This window comes from Mesoplodon densirostris, chromosome 6 (assembly GCF_025265405.1).
Source record: "Mesoplodon densirostris isolate mMesDen1 chromosome 6, mMesDen1 primary haplotype, whole genome shotgun sequence".
Taxonomy (NCBI): Eukaryota; Metazoa; Chordata; class Mammalia; order Artiodactyla; family Ziphiidae; genus Mesoplodon; species Mesoplodon densirostris.
In genome coordinates this window covers 119,656,940-119,678,548 of record NC_082666.1, presented here as the reverse complement: position 1 = coordinate 119,678,548, position 21,609 = coordinate 119,656,940, and the positions used below count along the sequence as shown (strand labels likewise).

General features: G+C 37.6%; 1 protein-coding gene across 2 annotated transcripts in view; it reads right to left on the bottom strand.

Moving 5' to 3' along the window:
• Positions 1-21,609, bottom strand: part of PPP3CC (protein phosphatase 3 catalytic subunit gamma) — a 92,248-nt gene that overhangs the window by 48,266 nt on the left and 22,373 nt on the right. For both annotated transcript variants that reach the window (XM_060102506.1, XM_060102507.1), the window contains exons 2-3: positions 6,344-6,541; positions 5,882-6,006 (exon numbers count right to left, since the gene is read on the bottom strand). In XM_060102506.1, the coding sequence (XP_059958489.1) occupies positions 5,882-6,006; positions 6,344-6,541 (323 nt within the window). The remainder of the gene's footprint in view (positions 1-5,881; positions 6,007-6,343; positions 6,542-21,609) is intronic.

Below are 21,609 nucleotides of genomic sequence, written 5' to 3'. Positions count from 1 at the left end.
ATTCCTGAACCCTGCTCATTAAATGCCAGTAGAACTTCTCAATTATTATTATTATTATTATTATTATTTTTTTTTGCAGTATGTGGGCCTCTCACTGTTGTGGCCTCTCCCATCGTGGAGCACAGGTTCCGGATGCGCAGGCTCAGCGGCCATGGCTCATGGGCCCAGCAGCTCTGTGGCATGTGGGATCTTCCCAGACCGGGGCACGAACCCGTGTCCCCTGCATGGCAGGCGGACTCTCAACCACTGTGCCACCAGGGAGGCCCAGAACTTCTCAATTATTGTGACAAACCATTCATATGTCATTGTACATGAGTACATGTGCAGTATAGTTTCTCAAAAAGGAAATTGTTGGATCAAAATAATGTATATTTTGAGACAGACCTTGCAAAATAAACACTATAAAATGTAAATATATAGACACATACAAATATAATTGGATGGCTTTTTCCTTTTTTGGGTTGACTTTTGTTTTCAACATAATATTTCAAATTTCACAAAATATTCCAAGGAAAAATTACATTAAATTCATATATAAACACAGAAAGCACTTTCTCTTTACCTTTCCCAACCAAGAACATGATATATCTTTTGAATTATTTGGTCTTTATCTCTGCCTCCTGAAGTGACCAACTAAACTTTTTGAAGTAACGAGCTATATAATGCTCATCCACACTACAATGTAATTTGGTTGATATACTTCTCAGCCTCTAATCTCAAGTTTTATTTCCTTGTATTATACATCAGGATGCAACTGTACAATTATCTTGTACACATCAGTTAAAGGTCATGATTATCAGAAGATCTGTTCAATACTCTTTGTATTTCTATGTGAACAGAATTTTTACTCCACCTCAAGAATCATTTCTATATGTCAACAATTGTTCATTAGTTGTCCATCTGATAACATTTACATCACCTAAACATCTGATAACGTTTTCTCTTTGGTGGCTCCTGTGCATTTAGTGCAACACATCCTATGCTGAAAATGTTCCCTTTAATCCTTTCTCTTATTATAAAATCAATGAAAGGAAACTAAAATTTAGCTTCCCCTACCACAGAGGAAGTACTTTATAATGGGTGCAAATGAAGAAGGAATATCAAAAGGCTCAGACAGGGCTTCCCTGGTGGCGCAGTGGTTGAGAGTCAGCCTGCCGATGCAGGGGACACGGGTTCGTGCCCCGGTCTGGGAAGATCCCACATGCCGCGGAGCAGCCGGGCCCGTGAGCCGTGGCCGCTGAGCCTGCGCGTCCGGAGCCTGTGCTTCGCAACGGGAGAGGCCACAACAGGGAGAGGCCCGCGTACCACAAAGAGAAAAAAAAAAAAAAAAAGGCTCAGACAAAAGTGAAACTTTACTATTCTGTTTTATCAGTCACATTTGGACCAGTCCCTGGTGTACTACCAAAGCCCACGTTGCTTCAGGAAAGATCAATGCTTGCTCTGGGCATGGAAAAAAAAAAAATCATCATGCCTTGATTCTCTCATACAGGCTCGAGGAAAGAGAAATTATTAAGTATGGAAGAGAAAATAAAGTTCTGTAAAAACGATTTGGCAATACATATCAAAAGTCTTAAAAATGCTCACACTCTTAAAAATACTCATTCTATTATAAGAATCCAATCTAAGGAAATATCAGAAATGCTATTAAAGATGTATTCAAAAAGATGTTAATTGCAGCAATATGCAGAATGGAAACAACTGGAAACAACCTTGTACCACTTACAGTACAAGTGATACAATTAACTACTGCTTAAGCCATAAAGACATTTAAACATCTCAGAAAACAAGCAGTCTGGAGGCAAGATGTCTAGGTTTAGTGTACCAGCTCAACATCTTCACCAAGAAATCATGCCCTCTCTCTCTCTTTGATCTGCTATTCACAGCAGGTCTGCATTTTTTTTTTTTTTTTTTTTTTTTTTTTTTTGCGGTACGCGGGCCTCTCACTGCTGTGGCTTCTCCTGTTGCGGAGCACAGGCTCCGGACGCGCAGGCTCAGCGGCCATGGCTCACGGGCCCAGCCACTCCGCGGCATGTGGGATCCTCCCGGACCGGGGCACGAACCCGTGTCCCCTGCATCGGCAGGCGGACTATCAACCACTGCGCCACCAGGGAAGCCCCAGCAGGTCTGCTTTTCATTCTTAGTTATAGCACCTCCTCATGGTCACAAAATGGCTGCTACAGCACACACACCCACATTTGCCATGACATAGTGGAATGGGGGTCCAAAAGCTTTCACCTTGCAAGAGTCTTTTCATCTGGAAAGAAAAAATTTCAAAACAACACACACAAACAACAACGACAAAACAACGTGCAGAAGTCCCTTTATATATTACTGGGCAAAAGAGGATCTCATCTTTACCCTGGACTCGTCACTGGTAACAGGGAATGGATTGCCATGACTAGTTCAAACCAACCAGAATTCATTCCCTTGGGCTGGGATAAGGGCTTTCCCTCCCTGAAATTAAAAGTTCTCCCTGAGAACTTTTAAAAAGGTACAGTCCGCAATGTTACAATCTGCAAGTATCATCTCCACCCATCCCAGGTACCTATTTAGTTCTCCCTGACAACCCCCAATCCCATTTATCTGAACAAAACAGGGATTTGGTAGTAAGGAAGAAGGAGAGAAAAGGTAGGCAAATAAGCAGTACCTGCTATAAACCAAATTATCCAAAGAGAAATGGTGAAATAAATTATGGTATTTATACCATTAATCATACTTTTGGAGAAATTTTAACAATAGAGAAAAGTGCTCTCAAGACAATGATGAGTCGGGGCGAAAGACTACAAAAGAGGATGCACACAACGATCTCAACTTTCTTTAAAAAATATACACATGTAAAAGAAGAAAAAGACTGTGAGGAAATACAACAAAATGTTAACAGTAATTTCATTATAATTCATTTATAAGAATTATTTTTCTTAGATTCTGCATTTCCCAATTTTTCTACAAAAAAATGACTACTTATAACAAAAAATTATAATAGGGACCCCATTACCTTATTTTCATCTGTTTGACAAAAACATCACACTCATGCTTATCAAGGACATTGATAAAAATTTATTGTTCAAGTGTATACTTGTATCATGTTAGACTAAGTTGTAGCTTACAGAAATCTATAATCTTAGTGGTCTATAAGTGGCTTCTAACTAATACGAGATATATCCTACAGTTCAGTTTTAAAACTGGTATAATACAGCGTTGTCAATTTAAAGTTTTGATTCATTTATCTCTTAAGCTGTTGCAGAAAAACGCTTTGTTAGCCAAACATCAAATAACATGATAAAGCCAAATACAAACTATGATTTATTAACATTCGTTCAGTCAACAAATACTGAGTGCCTACTATGTGTCAGGCACTGTGCTCAGTCCTAATATGAAGAATATTGCTAATAATGAAATAAGCACTTTTGGGGACTTCCCTGGTGGTCCAGTGGGTAAGACTCCGTGCTCCCAAGGCAGGGGGCCGGGGTTCGACCCCTGGTCGGGGACCTAGATCCTGTATGCATGCCGCAACTAAGAGTTCGCATGCTACAACTGAGAAGCCCACATGCTGCAACTAAGAAGTCTGCATGCCACAACTAAAAGATCCCGCATGCTGCAACAAAGACCCGGCACAGCCAAAATAGATAAATAAATATTAAAATAAATAAATAAATATTTTCATATCGTACTGAGCGATCTATTCATAAGTATATCTTTTCTATTAGATTGTCAGCTCCCATAGAGACCATGAATCTTACTCATTATTTGATGCTCAGAGCCTGCCATAAAGTTGGCACTCAGGAAACATTTGTTGATGAGTGACAGAAAAAATACGTTAACACAAAATATTCTGAATATGGCATATGTGTACAAAAATCATTGTGTGTGTGTGTGTGTATTGTGAATATATTGATGCACTGAAACTATTTTTAAAGTATATGAGTTAATAATCAGAGGATGATTTGGCACAACATTTATCGTTTTAAAAAGTTACTTCTGGGCTTCCCTGGTGGAGCAGTAGTTGAGAATCTGCCTGCCAATGCAGGGGACACGGGTTCGAGCCCTGGTCTGGGAAGATCCCACATGCCGCGAAGCAACTAGGCCTGTGAGCCACAACTACTGAGCCTGCGTGTCTGGAGCTTGTGTTCCACAAGAGAGGCCACGACAGTGAGAGGCCCGCGCACTGCGATGAAGAGTGGCCCCCGCTCACCACAACTAGAGAAAGCCCACGCACAGAAACGAAGACCCAACACAGCCAAAAATAAAAATAAATAAATTAAATTTTTTAAAAAAGTTATTTCATTAAATAAAATTAATTAAAAATTCAGTAAGTTCTGTATTCTTTTCTTCAGCCTCTAAAACTTCCTCATGCTACTAAACACAAAGAACTAAGCATTCAATGTGTCTTTCAAACACCCATACTTTTGACATACTGCCTATTAAAATAGGATGTGGATAGGAATATGGGAAGCTTTTAATGTTACAGTCTGCAAGTATGATCTCCACCCATCCCAGGTACCTATTTAGAAATCTTGGGAATTTACTGAGCAGCAGGGAGAATGTGCTTATTTCCTTAGCTTCTATCATTAACTTTCGAACTCATAGATGACACTAAATGAATTTGAGACACTGGCAAGATAACACTGAACTTTTTTTTTTTTTTTTTTTTTTTGCGGTACGCGGGCCTCTCACTGTTGTGGCCTCTCCCGCTGCGGAGCACAGGCTCCGGACGCGCAGGCTCAGCGGCCACGGCTCATGGGCCCAGCCGCTCCGCGGCATATGGGATCTTCCCAGACCGGGGCACGAACCCGTGTCCCCTGCATCGGCAGGCGGACTCTCAACCACTGCGCCACCAGGGAAGTCCAACACGGAACTTTTTTGATTCATGAACTTAAGACTGTCTATCTAACTAAAGAGTAAGATATATTTCTCTTGTTGTTTATTTTTCTGGCAGCCTTAGTATCCCAGCTGCTTTTTTGGCTGAGTACCAGGTGAGATAGTTGACTTGTATGTAGGAGTGATGCTGCATGAACAATAAACCTTTAACCACCAGAAACATACATAGTACAGTGAGGGTCCCACACTACGAGGGAGAGGCAGAACTAAAGACTGCAAGAACAGCAAGCAGACTCAATTTCTCATCTCATGCTTATTCTGGGGATAGTATAAATTCGATTACCTGCACCATTTCAAAAGTTACTTCTCTTTTATTTGCCAAGCATGTAGAGCTGAATCAATGGACACTAAATATGAATGTCCTGTGGTTCCACTGTACTCAAGTCATTGCGTTAGGTTTTGAAATAGTTTTATCTTTTGTACATAAAAGCTTATACTTTGTTTTAAATCTAACCATTTTCCTGTCATCATACAATTTTCAAAATGTATAAATTGAGTTTTCATTAACTTCATTAACTGTAATCATTTTTTCCTTCAATGAACATGTACTTCCTATGTGCAATGGTATCATAAATTATTCCTACAAGAGGCTAAGTGCCTGATTATTCAGCATTGGCAGTTAGTCTAAGCGTTCAATGTAGCTCAGCAGCTTATAGTTTTATAATTAAGGTGAGCTAATCCAAACCCCACTTACGGTGAATAGCAATTTATGTCATTTATATACAGCCTGTACACTATCTACAAAGAGGAAAGGTTGGTAAACACTTAAGTTATTTGCAAAGCAGGGTTAACATAGCCTTTTATATGTCAGATTTTTACTGGTTAATAAAAGGAATAGTTCTTTTTATATCAATTAAAACGTATCTCTATCACTTTAATTATTGAAACTAACAAAGTTTATAAATTCTGCCAGTGTTCTCATTTTAATTTCTACTGAAGAATGGAAAGACATTTTCTTAAAAAGATAATATGATAGTTTCAACACATCCAGTTTAATATTTACCTCTATACTGAAATAGCCTCTGTCCACATAGTCACCCAGAAAGAGGTAGCGTGTATTACTAGGTGATCCTCCAACTTCAAACAACTTCATCAGGTCAAAAAACTGTCCATGAATGTCACCACATACTAGGAAAGAAAACAGACCTAGGGTGAGGTGAAACATTATGTCTTAGAAGAGAAAGGGCATTACACCAATAGGACCACAGTTTAACTTTTAACTTAAATCAGTCTAGCTTTTGACTGGACTGCTCGATAATTGCAGGCAATCTATCAATACGAAATAGTCCTACTGGAAATATTAGACATTTTAAATTGTGTTTCTTCAATGAATAACAAACATACTAAACAATCCTAAGACTGCTCACAATTCCTAAAATAATTATCACACATTTTAGTTTGTTATTTGTAATCACTTCTCAAATTAGCTCAAATCTAAGTACCACCATGCAAATACTTCTCATACCTGTGATTGGAGCATCTACTTCTATCATAGTCTTCTCTTGTCTCAGGATGGCAGCCCCATCATTGATTATCTTTAAGGCTACTTCCTCTTCCAGTCGCCCTTCCTTCACCAAATGGTTTTTCAAAATATCAATTTTAGGTTTCCCATTCTCAAATACTTCCTTCAAAGTAAGCCGCTGTGTTGGAGGAAAGGGGACAGCTAGGAAGAGAGAAAAAAAAAATTTTTAACAGTTAAAGGTATAGAGAAAAACCATAAACACATTACTTTTACGTAACAAATTAAACCTAATGCATCACTACGATTTCACATCCACAGCACCAGAACTACATGGGAAAAAAAATCGAAGATACTATATATTATAGATGATTGATTCTAATTTTTTAAAAGGCCACAGTTAAAGTCAAAGTCATTTAAAAGATATACGTGTGTGTGTGTATAAATTATGTTATACATAAAGATGAAAGACTTGAAGTTGATTCAGTAGATAAGCTAAAAGTGAGACAAGGGACTAGATGATATGAGTATCTTTTATCTATGGAAAACGTGTTAAAAATGAAACTATGGTTTAAAAAAATGAAGGAAAAGAAATCACAACACTAAAAGGGCATTTATTTCTTCCAAAGAACAGACCTAATGAAACCATGTCTTGGAAGTTTGACTTCAGTTCCTGATCAGGGGAATCATAGGTGTTTTTTATGTATGTACATATGTATTACTAAAAGGTAGTTGCTTAAAATATTACTGATAACAAGAACACAACTAACAGGATGGAGCTCTTCCGCAGAATAACTTGCTACAGTAACAGAGCATAAACTTGAGAAAACTAGGTATGGGAGGTCTAGCTGTGTTTTCTAATCTCGAAATGCTAACAACCAACTTCAGTCTACACTGGATATAAAGTTTATATACAACATCATGGTAAATTAGCAACTTGAACAGAAAAATTTTTTTGACATTTTAAAATTGGCTATCACCTCTTCTTTTACCTATCTTATAATGTAGTCTACTTTAGATTCCCTGTGACCTAATAGCCACAAGTCTATAAACCATAAGTTTTAAAGGAGAGATTCATTTCAATTTGTGGTTACTGCCTGGTTATTCCACTTCTAGCTTTATGGAAGTATTATTAAGAACCAAGTTGAAATCTACAGGCACTTAAACAATTTTAGACTTGATCTAGCCATTCCATTTTGTATTTTTTACAAGTAAAGAAAGTCCTATGGTAAGTTTTGTAATGCTCTTAGCTATAATTTGACTCATTTTGACTATTCAAAGCCCATTGAAAATATCATAGTAGCTATCCAACTAGCAAATATTATCCTGAGATAGGGGACCATATACATCCCAGTTTACTCAGGACAGTCCTAGATTTCAGGACTCTCTCTCTCTCCTAGTATAACTGTTAATAGCATCCCCTTTCCCTCTTAAAACTGTCTCAATTTAAAGGACAAATTAGTCTTAATTTGTGTAATTCATATGGAATATCAATATATTGTTTTAGTAGGATAATCTAAATCTAAAATAAGACAAAAATAAAATATTATGATGAGTCTTTTATTCATTCATCTGGTGAGTCTATAAGACAGGGTGAAGGTTAGTCCTGAACAAGTTTACTTAAATTTTTACTAAATTGTTTTTAATCGCCCACTTTGTAAATCAAAGAAATTGGTCAAAAAACTAAAAACAAGATGAAATAATACAAAATCAAATATGTTGGAATTGACAAAAACGTATCAGAACAGAGGTAGTATGAGAGACAAGAGATCCACAGATATTATTTGACTTCTACCAGTAGTATTATTACTTACTAATAAAAATCATTCTCCTCCAATCTCAGTTGTAATCAGAGAACAGTTTACAAAACAGGAAACCCGTTTTTCTTATATATCATAAAAGTTACTTAAGTAGAGGTTACAACAACCTGAAGAGCTCCTGAGGAGGAAATTTAGAAAGATATTTTTTCTTTCTCTCAAATTCTTCAGTTGTAATTTATTTAAAACAAGTAAACAAGTCAGTTAAATGAAAGTAAGGATGAAATGGATCAAGGGGATTATGCCTAGCTAAGAGAAATGGGACACAGCTGAGCCAGGAACACTAAGAGGAATTAAGATTGGCTTGGGACAACATGCATAAAAGAAAGTTCCAGGAGAGTCCTAAGTTTTTAGGTAAGGGTTATTATTATTATTTTTTGAATTTTATTTTTTTTATACTGCAGGTTCTTATTAGTCATCAATTTTATACACATCAGTATATACACATGTCAATCCCAATAGCCCAATTCAGCACACCCCCACACCTACCCCACCGCCGCTTTCCCCCCTTGGTGTCCATACGTTTGTTCTCTACATCTGTGTCTCAACTTCTGCCCTGCAAACTGGTTCATCTGTCCCATTTTTCTAGGTTCCACATACATGCGTTAATATACGACATTTGTTTTTCTCTTTCTGACTTACTTCACTCTATATGACAGTCTCTCTAGATCCATCCACGTCTCAACAAATGACTCAATTTCATTCCTTTTCATGGCTGAGTAATATTCCATTGTATATATGTACCACATCTTCTTTATCCATTCGTATGTCGATGGGCATTTAGGTTGCTTCCATGACCTGGCTATTGTAAACAGTGCTGCAATGAACATTGGGGTGCATGTGTCTTTTTGAATTATGGTTTTCTCTGGGTATATGCCCAGTAGTGGGATTGCTGGATCATATGGTAATTCTATTTTTAGTTTTTTAAGGAACCTCCATACTGTTCTCCATAGTGGCTGTATCAATTTACATTCCCACCAACAATGCAACAGGGTTCCCTTTTCTCCACACCCTCTCCAGCATTTGTTGTTTGTAGATTTTCTGATGATGCCCTTTCTAACTGATGTGAGGTGATACCTCATTGTAGTTTTGATTTGCATTTCTCTAATAATTAGTGATGTTGAGCAGCTTTTCATGTGCTTCTTGCCCATCTATATGTCTTCTTTGGAGAAATGTCTATTTAGGTCTTCTGCCCATTTTTGGATTGGCTTGTTTGTTTCTTTAATATTGAACTGCATGAGCTGTTTATATACTTTGGAGATTAATCCTTTGTCTGTTGATTAGTTTGCAAATATTTTCTCCCATTCTGAGGGTTGTCTTTTCGTCTTGTTTATGGTTTCCTATGCTGTGCAAAAGCTTTTAAGTTTCATTAGGTCCCTTTGTTTATTTTTGTTTTTATTTCCATTACTCTAGGAGGTGGATCAAAAAAGATCTTGCTGTGATTTATGTCAAATGGTGTTCTTCCTATGTTTTCCTCTAAGAGTTTTATAGTGTCCAGTCTTACATTTAGGTCTCAAATCCATTTTGAGCTTATTTTTGTGTATGGTGTTACGGAATGTTCTAATTTCATTCTTTTACATGTAGCTGTCCAGTTTTCCCAGCACCACTTATTGAAGAGACTGTCTTTTCTCCATTGTATATCCTTGCCTCCTTTGTCATAGATTAGTTGACCATAGTTGCGTGGGTTTATCTCTGGGCTTTCTATCTTGTTCCATTTATCTATGTTTCTATTTCTGTGCCAGTACCATATTGTCTTGATTACTGTAGCTTTGTAGTATAGTCTGAATTCAGGGAGTCTGATTCCTCCAGCTCTGTTTTTTTCCCTCAAGACTGCTTTGGCTATTCAGGGTCTTTTGGGCCTCCATATAAATTTTAAGATTTTTTGTTCTAGTTCTGTAAAAAATGCCATTGGTAATTTGATAGGGATTGCACTGAATCTGTAGATTGCTTTGGGCAGTACAGTCATTTTCACAATATTGATTCTTCCAATACAAGAACATGGTATATCTCTCCATCTGTTGGTATCATCTTTAATTTCTTTCATCAGTGTCTCATAGTTTTCTGCATACAGGTCTTTTGTTTCCCTAGGTAGGTTTATTCCTAGGTATTTTATTCTTTTTGTTGCAATGGTAAATGGGAGTGTTTCCTTAATTTCTCTTTCAGATTTTTCATCATTAAGTGTATAGGAATGCAAGAGATTTCTGTGCATTAATTTTGCATCCTGCAACTTTACCAAATTCATTGATTAGCTCTAGTGGTTTTCTGGTGGCATTTTTAGGATTCTCTATGTATAGTATCATGTCATCTGCAAACAGTGACAGTTTTACTTCTTCTTTTCCAATTTGTATTCATTTTATTTCTTTTTCTTCTCTGATTGCCGTGGCTAAGACTTCCAAAACTATGTTGAATAATAGTGGTGAGAGTGAACATCCTTGTCTTGTTCCTGATCTTAGAGAAAATGCTTTCAGTTTTTCACCATTGAGAATGATGTTTGCTGTGGGTTTGTCGTATATGGCCTTTATTATGTTGAGGTAGGTTCCCTCTATGCCCATTTTCTGGAGAGTTTTTATCATAAATGATAAGGGTTATTTTAAAAATCAATATCCTTCAAGTCAGAAAAAAAGAATCTTCAACTTTAAAGGAGTGGGTCTTACCACCCTCCAAGTTACCCCTAGCTATGTTTAGAGCCCTGAATTCCATTTCCCTTCTTGTACTGGATAGTTCTATACATACTATAGTTGAGATTGATTCACAGAAGACTGGGAAGAGCCACAATCCACAGAAGACTAAAGGAAATCGAGCTAAGTTTGCTAAAGAAAGGAAACAGTAGAAACTTTCCAAGTAAACTTTAAACCTCTGTTTTAAAAAATATGCCCCAGACACAGAGTGACTATATGTCTGAGTATCCTGGTTTATTTATTTTGTCCTGATGTAATCATTAATAATGCTTCCTTTTACTCTCAAGTATCCTGATTTAAACAACGTACCAAGGAACAGAATTAATCAGAATCAACTGATCAGAGGCATTTGTTTAGAACATAGATTCTTAGGTCTCATACGTGTGGAATCAGGATCTTTGGAGATCTACACAGGCATCCGCATGGTTAACAAGTACCCAAGGCAATTCTCATTCCCACTAATCTCAGATAATCAGCACCTGCATTCTCAGTCATCACATAGTCATAGTTTACTGATCTTCATGTCCCTTGCCCCAGCCCCTATGTGGCCATATGAATACATGGAGTTCAGAATTTCTGAGTGAAAAATAGAGGATCTAGAGTAGTGCTTTGTAAACTGTCTGTTGGAACTGCCCCCACCCCAGCATCAACAAGTGGAAAACTATACTTTGTAAAATGCAATAAAAATAAATTACTAGAAAAATGATCACATGCACAGATGTTATGCCAATGTCAAGCTGCTATAAAAGTTTTTAAATGCTCACTCTCTGTATTTACTGCAGTTGGTAACAATTTGTGGACAGACATTGGTCCACGGACCACACTTTTGAGTAACACTGGTTTGGATAAATGTGGATTTGGGGGAACAAGAATAATACTAGAATCAAAACTTAAATACTACGCATATACATGTCTCTAAGCCCAAGTTTGGAGATTTTATTATGTCTTATGTCTAATGTATACAAAAGATGATATTCAACTGGCTCCACTACTCACTTCACAGTGGATGATAATCTAAACCCAAATCTCTGACAAGTTCATTTCAAACTGCCATTAATGGCACACAGGATTTCATTAATAAGAAATACAACTTAAACACTTGGACTCTGAGGTTGTAGCTTCTAACATCTTACCCATGCTTTAAACTATGAAGTACCTGAACTGTAACACAGAGGTTCAATTCTTGCATCCCTTCAAATTATAAATAAACCGCTCACCACCACACATGGAAGTTTCCCTTCGTTTCTGTGGCTGTGTGTTGCCTCTTTAAATATTCCATTTATAAAGCTGTCATCCTTCCAAAATCATGTCTTAGCACAATTTTTCAAATTTCAAAGAAAAGGTACTCAAGTGATTACAAGGCTAGTAAGTAATTCCAGACATTTTATTTGTTCAAAAAATTAAATAGGCATTTTTTTTTTTTTTTTTTTTTTTTTTTTTTTTTTTGCGGTATGCGGGCCTCTCACTGTTGTGGCCTCCCCCGTTGTGAAGCACGGGCTCCGGACGCGCAGGCTCAGCGGCCATGGCTCACGGGCCCAGCCGCTCCGCGGCATATGGGATCCTCCCAGACCGGGGCACGAACCCGTATCCCCTGCATCGGCAGGCGGACTCTCAACCACTTGCGCCACCAGGGAGGCCCTTAAATAGGCATTTTTAAATAAAAGAATCACAATGTCAGTAGTGTCAGCGCTCAAGTTACTGCTTTATTGGTTTCTTCGTATTGTCACTTGGGGTTCCTGGTTCCTTCATTTTTTTTTTTTTTTTTTTTTTTTCTTTTTGCGGTATGCGGGCCTCTCACTGTTGTGGCCTCTCCCGTTGCGGAGCACAGGCTCCGGATGCGCAGGCTCAGCGGCCATGGCTCACGGGCCCAGCCGCTCCGCGGCATATGGGATCCTCCCAGATCGGGGCACGAACCCGTATCCCCTGCATCGGCAGGCGGACTCTCAACCACTGCGCCACCAGGGAGGCCCCTGGTTCCTTCATTTTTAATACAGGCATGTTATTTTATAAACTATAATCATTGCCAACAAGAAAGCAGGGTTAACAGAGGGATTAAAGGATCTCAAAACACGAGCATAGAGTTAATATTTTTTGACTATGAATCAAAAGGCCATTTATCCAGAAATGTGATAATTTAGGGGTAATAAAACTACAGTGCTTTTTTTTAAGAGTAGAGGAGGTTCTTGTTACTCAAAGATGATTGGTGCTAGAAAAGGCCACCTAAAGTGTATCCACATTGAAAAAAAAAAAAAAAAACCAGTCATTCTAACAGGTCTGAGGTGATATCTTGCTATGATTTTAATTTGCATTTCCCTGATGATTAGTGATGTTGAGCACCTTTTCATGTACCTGTTGGCCATCTGTAATGTCTCCTTTGGGAAAATGTCTACTCAGTTCTTCTTTCCATTTTTAAATTGGATTGTTTGGGTTTTTTGCTATTGAGTTGTATGGGTTTATTATATACTTTGGATATTAACCTCTTATCAGACATATGATTTATAAATACTTTCTCCCATTCTGTAGGTTGCCTTTTCACTTGGTTGATGGTTTCTTTTTCTCTGCAGAAGTTTTTTAGTTTGATGTAGTCCCACTTATTTTTGCTTTTGTTGCTTGTGCTTTTGATGTCATACCCCCAAAATTGTCACCAAGACCTATGTCAAACAGGCTTTTCCCTATGTTTCCTTCTAGGAGCTTTACAGTTTCAGGTCTTATGTTTAAGTCTTTAATCCATTTTGAGTTAATTTTTGTGAGTGGTCTAATTTCATTCCTCTGCATTGTAGTTATACAGTTTTCCCAACACCATTTATTGAAGAGATTATCCTTTCCCCCACTGAGTATTCTTGGCTCCCCTGTCAAATATTAGTTGACTGTATATGTGAGGGTTTATTTCTGAGCTCTTGGTTCTGTTCCATTGGCCTGTGTGTCTGTTTTTATTTTATGCCAATACCATACCGTTCTATTAGAGGTTTGCAGTATAGTTTGAAATCAGGACGTATGCCTCAAACTTTGTTCTTCTTTCTCCAGATTGCTTTGGTTATTCAGGGTCTTTTGTGGCTCCACACAAACTTTAGGATTGTTTTTTCTATTTCTGTGAAAAAAACCATTGGCATTTTGATAGGAATTGCACTGAATCTCCAGACAACTTTGGGTAGTATAGACATTTTAATAGTATTAATTCTTCTCAGGCTTCCCTGGTGGCGCAGTGGTTGAGAGTCTGCCTGCCAATGCAGGGGACACGGATTTGTGCCCCAGTCTGGGAGGATCCCACATACCGCAGAGCGGCTAGGCCCGTGAGCCAGGGCCACTGAGCCTGCGCATCCGGAGCCTGTGCTCCGCAATGGGAGAGGCCACAACAGTGAGAGGCCCACGTACCGCAAAAAAAAAAAAAAAAATTAATTCTTCTGATCTATGAATATAGGATGTCTTTCCATTTGTTTATGTCTTCTTCAATTTCATCAAAATCTTGTAGTTTTCAGTGTACAGATCTTTCACCTCCTTGATTAAATTTATTCCTAAGTATTTTATTGTTTTTGATGTTATTGTAAATGGAATTGTTTTACTTCTTTTTCAGATATTGCATTGTTAGTGTATAGTAACACAAGTTATTTCTGTATGTTGATTTTGTATCCTGAAACAACTGAATTTGTTTATTAGTTCTAAAAGTTTCTTTGTTTGTTTTTTGTTTTGGTGGAGTCTTTAGGATTTTCTCTATGTAAGACCATGTCATCTGCAAACTAAGACAATTTTACATCTTACTTTCTGATCTGGATTGATTGATTTTCTTACCTGCTTGCTCTGGCTAGGACTTCCAGTACTGTGTTGAATAAGAAAGATGAGAGTAAGCACCCTTGTCTTACTCCTGATCTTAGAGGAAAAGCTTTCAACCTTTCCTTGATAAATATGATGTTGGCTGTGGGCTGATCATATATGGCTTTTATTAAGTTGAGGTGTTCCTTCTATATGCAATTTGTTGGGTGTATTTATCAAGAAAAGATGCTGTATTTTGTCAAATGCTTTCTTTGCATCTATTGAGATGATCATATGATTTTTACCTTTTATCCCATTAATGTGATGTATGTCACATTTGTTGATTTGCATATGTTGAACTACCCTTGCATTCTAGGGATAAATATCACTTGATTGTGGTGAATGATCTTTCTAACATGCTGTTAATTAGGTTTGCTAATATTTTGTTGAGAAGTTTTGCATCTCTATTCATCAGGGATATTGGTCTGCAGTTTTCGTTTCTTATAGTTTTCTTATCTGGCCTTTGTATCAGAGTAATGCTGGCCTCAAAAAAAATGAGTTTGGGGCTTCCCTGGTGGCGCAGTGGTTGAGAGTCCGCCTGCCGATGCAGGGGACACGGGTTCGTGCCCCGGTCCGGGAAGATCCCACATGCCGCGGAGCAGCTGGGCCCGTGAGCCCTGGCCACTGAGCCTGCGCGTCTGGAGCCTGTGCTCTGCAACGGGAGAGGCCACAACAGTGAGAGGCCCGCATACCACAAAAAAAAAAAAAAAAGAGTTTGGGAGCATTCCCTCCCCCTCAATTTTTTGGAAGAGTTTAAGAAGGATTGGTATGAATTCTTTTTTAAAATGTTTGACAGATTTCACCAATGAAACCATCTGGTCTTAGGCTTTTCTTTGTTGGGAGGTTTTAGATTACTGATTCAGTCTCCTTATTTGTTACTGGTTTGTTCAGAGCTTTCCACTTCTTCATAATTCAGTCTTCATAGGTTAAATGTGTCTAGAAATTTATCTATTTCTTCTAGGTTACCCAATTTTTAGTGGATAATTGTTCACAGTAGTCTCTTATAATCCTTTATATTTCTGTGGTATCAGTTGTAATGTCTCCTTTTTTCATTTCTTAATTTATTTATTTGTCTTTTCTCTTTTTTTCTCAAAGTCTGTCAATTATGTTAATCATTTCAAAAACCAATTCTTAATTCTGTTAATCTTTTCTATTGTTTTCCTGGTCCTATTTCACTTACTTCTACTCTTATCTTTGTTATTTCAGTGGTGAAAGCTGCTGGGTTATCTGTTGAGCTGGTTGCCATGAACCTCAGTCACTCCCACTGCATACCTGCCATGGCAGCCCCTTCATTCTACTCAATTCTCTGCTTAAATGTTACTTCTTCAGAGATCTCTTCCCTATTTTATCCAAACAAAACAAAACAAAACAAAACCTCTTCCCTAGACACTGGCCAGCAGAAAAGGTTTGGTTCTTCATCAATTTCTAATTAAGTACTTTGAGGTATATATTCTGTGCACACTATTGTTGAGACATATAGAAACTAAGTCTGAGCCAGATATCAACTGTTGAATTCTACAATTATGCCACCAAATGTTCATTTCAGATATGGTAAACTCCTGATCAACCTTTCATCCTAAAATTCTTTCCTCCTCAAAGTGTAGTCTGGGGATCAAAAATATCAAAATCACCCAGGAGCTTCTTAGAAGTGCAGGATATCTGGCCTAGCTCAGATATACTGAAATCAGAATCTTCATTTTAACAAGATGCTCAGGTACACATGAAGAAGCACTACTATAATTTACTGATTTTTAACTCCAATTGTACATTAGAATAACCTAGGGAGTTTCTGAAAATATAATGCCCTCATCCATTTCTGGAAATCTGGATTCAATTGGTTTTAGATTAGTGTCCCAGAAACTGGTAGTTTCAAAAAGCTCTCCAAGTAATCCTAATGTGCAGCCTAATGTGCAGATTGAGAACCAATGTTCTAAGTTAAATGATAAATGCATTTTTTCCTAATTTCATATCATTCTAAATTCTTGTATTTTTCTCAATTCATCCTTCTTAACTCTAGAGCTACACTGTCTAATAAGGTAGCTACTAGCCATTTAGACTTAAATTTAAATTAATTAAAATTAAATAAAATTTAAAATTTAGTTCCTCAGTTGCACTGACCACATTTCAGTGCTCAATAACCTCATGTGCTCAGTGACTGCCATATTGGAGAGCATAAATACACATTTCTATCAGTTCAGAAAGTTATATTGAACAGCACTGCTCTATAATATTTATTTAAAAAATGAAACAGCATTAACAAGTTAATCTGAGCAAACAACTAGTGCAGTGAGTAATAAATAAATAAATAAATGCACCATTCAAATAGGAAAGTAACGTGTAAGATTCTAAGAGCAGTTAAAATTAATGAAATTTAAGAATGATCCAAGAATAAGAGTATTTAGGCTAAATGCAGACCAAAAGTTGGCATTTTTATAATTGGTGCTCTAGGCTATCTGTGCAACAAATTCTTTCTTTTAGTGCTCCAAAATCAAACTAATTTAAAGAAAAAAGTTTTAAGAAATTTGAAAAACATTTCAAAAATTAGAAAATTGGGGGGGATACCCTACATAAATTTTCATTAATAGCACATATTAAACTAAAAGCAGATGGCTACATGTTAAGCACGACTGCATTAATAAGGCTAGGGGCAGCAAAATGTGTTATATAACCTTTCCAATTCTGAGCTACTATGAATAATGTTGCTATGAACATTCTTCTATCTGTCTTATGGTGGATGTAAGCACCCCTTTCACCCATGATTGGGAATGCAAGGTTAGGGGGGTAGGCACAGGTTTCATCAAACAGTTCATCAAAGTCTTATACCATTTTACTCACACCAGCAAGGTGTGAGGGTTCCAATTACTCCTTGTCAACACTTAGTATTGGTCACTTTTAAATTTTACTCCATTATAGTGAGTGTCTACTTCTATCTCTTTGTGGTTCTAATTTACATTTCATTGGTGAATAGTGATGCTGAGCACGCTTCCACTTGTTTACTGGCTATCTGGCTATCTTCCTTTTGGGACATGTCTAATCAACCAATTCTTTTGTCCATTTAAAAATTTATTCAATATATTTTTTCCATTGACTGATAAAAGTTCTTATATATTCTGAGTATGTCCTTTATCAGATATATGCTTTTTTGCTTAATCATCTTTACATAGCATAGAATTCAATGAATTTTGACAATCATTACAACAGAACTGACTGTGTAACAATTCTAGGAGAACGCTAGGAGAGAGCAAAGAACAGAAATGAAACTGATAAAAATAAAGTATATAATATGTAAGACAAACTAGAGAAGTTCTTTTGGAATACAAAGGAAAAGGACAAATATGAAAATGGTGAGAGACAATGACATACAAAGAATAGAGGATGGAGAGCCCAAATAAGAGGTTAATGATATTCCTGAAAAACTAAACTAGAACAAATGTAACAGGAAAAATACTCAAAGTAAATTAGAAAACTTTTCTGAGCTATATAGAAAGGTTTGTTTAAACACATTGAATTGCTGCATTTCAGGAAAAACTAATCAGGAGGCACATTCTTGAAAAAATTTTGAATTATAAGGATAAAGAAAAAACTTAAATCATGATGGTCTACAGTTTTTTTTCTAGAATATTAGATTTCTAACATCACTGGAATATGTGTAGAACTCTAAGGAGAAAAGGTTGTAACTGGTAAGTTTTGTACTCAGCCAAATACTTTATATTATATGTGAAGGTCATAGAAAGACATTCACAAAATCAAAGGGACTCAGAAAATATATCACCTACATAGCCTTCTTGAAAGAAAATTACCTCAACACTTACTGTAGGTAATGTTCTATTTTCTTGATTTGAATACTGGCTACACAAGTATGTTTCCTTTGTGAAAATTTATCAAGCTGTACACTTAGGATCTGTGCACTTTTGTATATTATACGTCAATAATTTTTTTAAAAAACCTTTTTAATGCAAAAACACTTGAGCCTAGCTGACCCCAGCCAGAATTGAATTAAAATTAAGGAAAAAACTGCAGAAGTCATGATACCAAAGATTTTCAAGTCTAGCTTTATTCACTTTGAACCCCAGATTCAGAAGTCTAGGTTGATTTCAGGAAGATTATGTAACTCAGAGATCAAACTTCCACTCATTTGCAAATTCTATGTTTCAGTTCCTTCCCAATCCTAAGAAATGTGTTTCTAGAATGATTTTTTTCATGCCACTGTTAAAATAGAATCATTCTTGACATGGTTGATGACCACATCCAAATCACATTTTGGACACTTTGCAAGGAACATTACAAAACAAAATATTTGTCTTTACCTCACCTCTCTCCTCAAAAACAGAAGGATAGTAAGTAATAAAACAAACTACTTTCATTAACAAGTAACTCAAATAATGATTTTCTATATTCTTTAAAAATTCATATAGCGAGTGCCCAGTCTATCAATGTTTCAGCAGGGAAATACTGCCCGATACCAGGCTGCACCTTCAGCTGAGACATTTTGGCATTCTAGTCAGTACGAGAAGCCAAGAGAAGAGGGGAAAGGAGGCACATGGTGCTCTCTTTCACTCTCTAAGTCTGGAATGTTCTTTAAAGACCTCTTTTCAAAGCATTTTCTTCTCCTGAGCTGCTATTCCCCACAGGGAGGCCAGAGCCATGGTATCTTGTCTCAAAAAGCAAAAGGGAAGAAGAGCCAATGGAAACGCTGATGTCCTTGGTCCACTGATGTTATTAAAACATAAGGTATAGTGAAAACTCAGCTGTCAGGGATCCTGAGGGAGTGAGTCAATTTGAACTGACAATGGAATGCTTTCTCTATTTTTTTCCCCCATAAGATACTGGTCATAAATATACGTATATGTACATACACACGTAAAAGTTTAAAAATAAAAGGCATATTTATGAATCTAAAACTCACACAGAATTAAAGAAGTCACTTTTAAAGGTTAGGATACAAAAAACTCATAGGTGATAAGTAATATGCCAAATACCTTTTATTTAAAATTAACAAGTGGTCCAGTGTTTAACTCTGTTTAAAAATAAATCCATACAATATGATCTAAATTGTGACTAAATAATGCATTAGAAAAGGCAATAAGGAAATATACCCAAGTATTAGTGCTAGGTAACAAGATTCCAAATTATCTTATTCTTCCGACTTGCCTATTTTTAAACTTTCTCCGATTACCCTGTATCACTTTTATAATCAGAAAAAAATGTATATAAGAAGTCAGTATACAATTATTTTGTACACTATATGGTCATAATGATATTCTTTTAATTGAACAATAAAAATTGGAAGAAAAGGGGGCTTCCCTGGTGGCGCAGTGGTTGAGAGCCTGCCTGCCGATGCAGGGGACACGGGTTCATGCCCCGGTCCGGGAGGATCCCACATGCCGCGGAGCGGCTGGTCCCAGCTAGGCCCGTGAGCCATGGCCGCTGGGCCTGCGCGTCCAGAGCCTGTGCTCCGCAACGGGAGAGGCCACACAGTGAGAGGCCCGCAAAACAAAAAAGAAAAAAAAAAAAGAAAAAAATTGGAAGAGGGCCTCCCTGGTGGCGCAGTGGTTGAGAGTCCGCCTGCCGATGCAGGGGATACGGGTTCGTGCCCCGGTCTGGGAGGATCCCATATGCCGCGGAGCGGCTGGGCCCGTGAGCCATGGCCGCTGAGCCTGCGCGTCCGGAGCCTGTGCGTCCGGAGCCTGTGTTCCGCAACGGGAGGGGCCACAACAGTGAGAGGCCCGCATACCGAAAAAAAAAAAAAAAAAAAAAAATTGGAAGAAAAGGATGAAAATATAAACAAGAGTGTTTGGACTACAGACAGTTTTTTTTTTTCCTATCTGCTCTGCCCTACATTTTTCCATGTTTTTATAAAAAACTTTATTAAAAGAAAAGTAACAGATGCCAAGGGCAAAAAGAAAGGCAATCCCACTGGCAATAACTTTCCTTATGTTAATCCGTTTTATACATAAATAAGACTTTTCTCAAATGAGCAGAGCTATACCCCAAACTGACTCTTACCAGCAACATTAAAATTTAACTTACACCTATAAACAACCAAGAGTTACTAAGATGACAAAGAGGAAATTCTGTGGCTTATGCTTCAAAACACACAGAGGCACTGTGGTGAGCAGAAGGCAGACCCCACAAGATGCCTGGTCCATGGTATACACACACCTTCTCCCAGTTACTCCATCAAACAATCATCTAGGTACTGCTGGAAGGAAGTCTGCAAGCATAATTAAGGTCCCATATCAGATGACCTTAAAATAGGGAGACTGTCCAGGTGCACCTGACCTAATCACAGAAGACCTTTTAATCTGGATTTAGAGGTCAGATATAGGAGTTCAGAGAGCTGAAGCATGAGGGGGATTTGATGTGCAATTTCTCCATTGTTAGCTTGAAGATAGAGCATGCCACAGAGCAGGAATGAAGGCAGACTCCAGGAGCTGGGAGTGGCCCCCAGCTAAAAATAAGGGCTTCACTCCTACCACCACAAGGAACTGCCAGCAACCTGAATGCGCTAAAGATCAGATTCTTCCCCCAGCCTCCACATGTAAACTCAGCCTGGTAGGCACTTTGATTTCAGCCTTTGAGCCCTGAGAAGTCTACGCCACGAACGTACCTCTGACCCACAGAACTAGGAGCTAAAAAAACGTTGTTTTAAGCCACTAAGTTTGTGGTAATTTGTTACACAGCAATAGAAAACTAATACTGAACTCTTGAAGTCAAAGTTTTTTCCTAAAGCCTTTCAACAATTACAAATATATTTTTAAACACATAGAAACTAACACCAGCAGCCTCTCAGAATCAAAACAGAAGTCCCAACTTATAACTGCACTATGACTCATAAAACAGATGAAGTGAACCAAACCAAACCACAACATGCATCACAGACTATCTAAGCTCAAATTCTTTTTTTTTTCCTGTGGTACGCGGGCCTCTCACTGCTGTGGCCTTTCCCATTGCAGAGCACAGGCTCCGG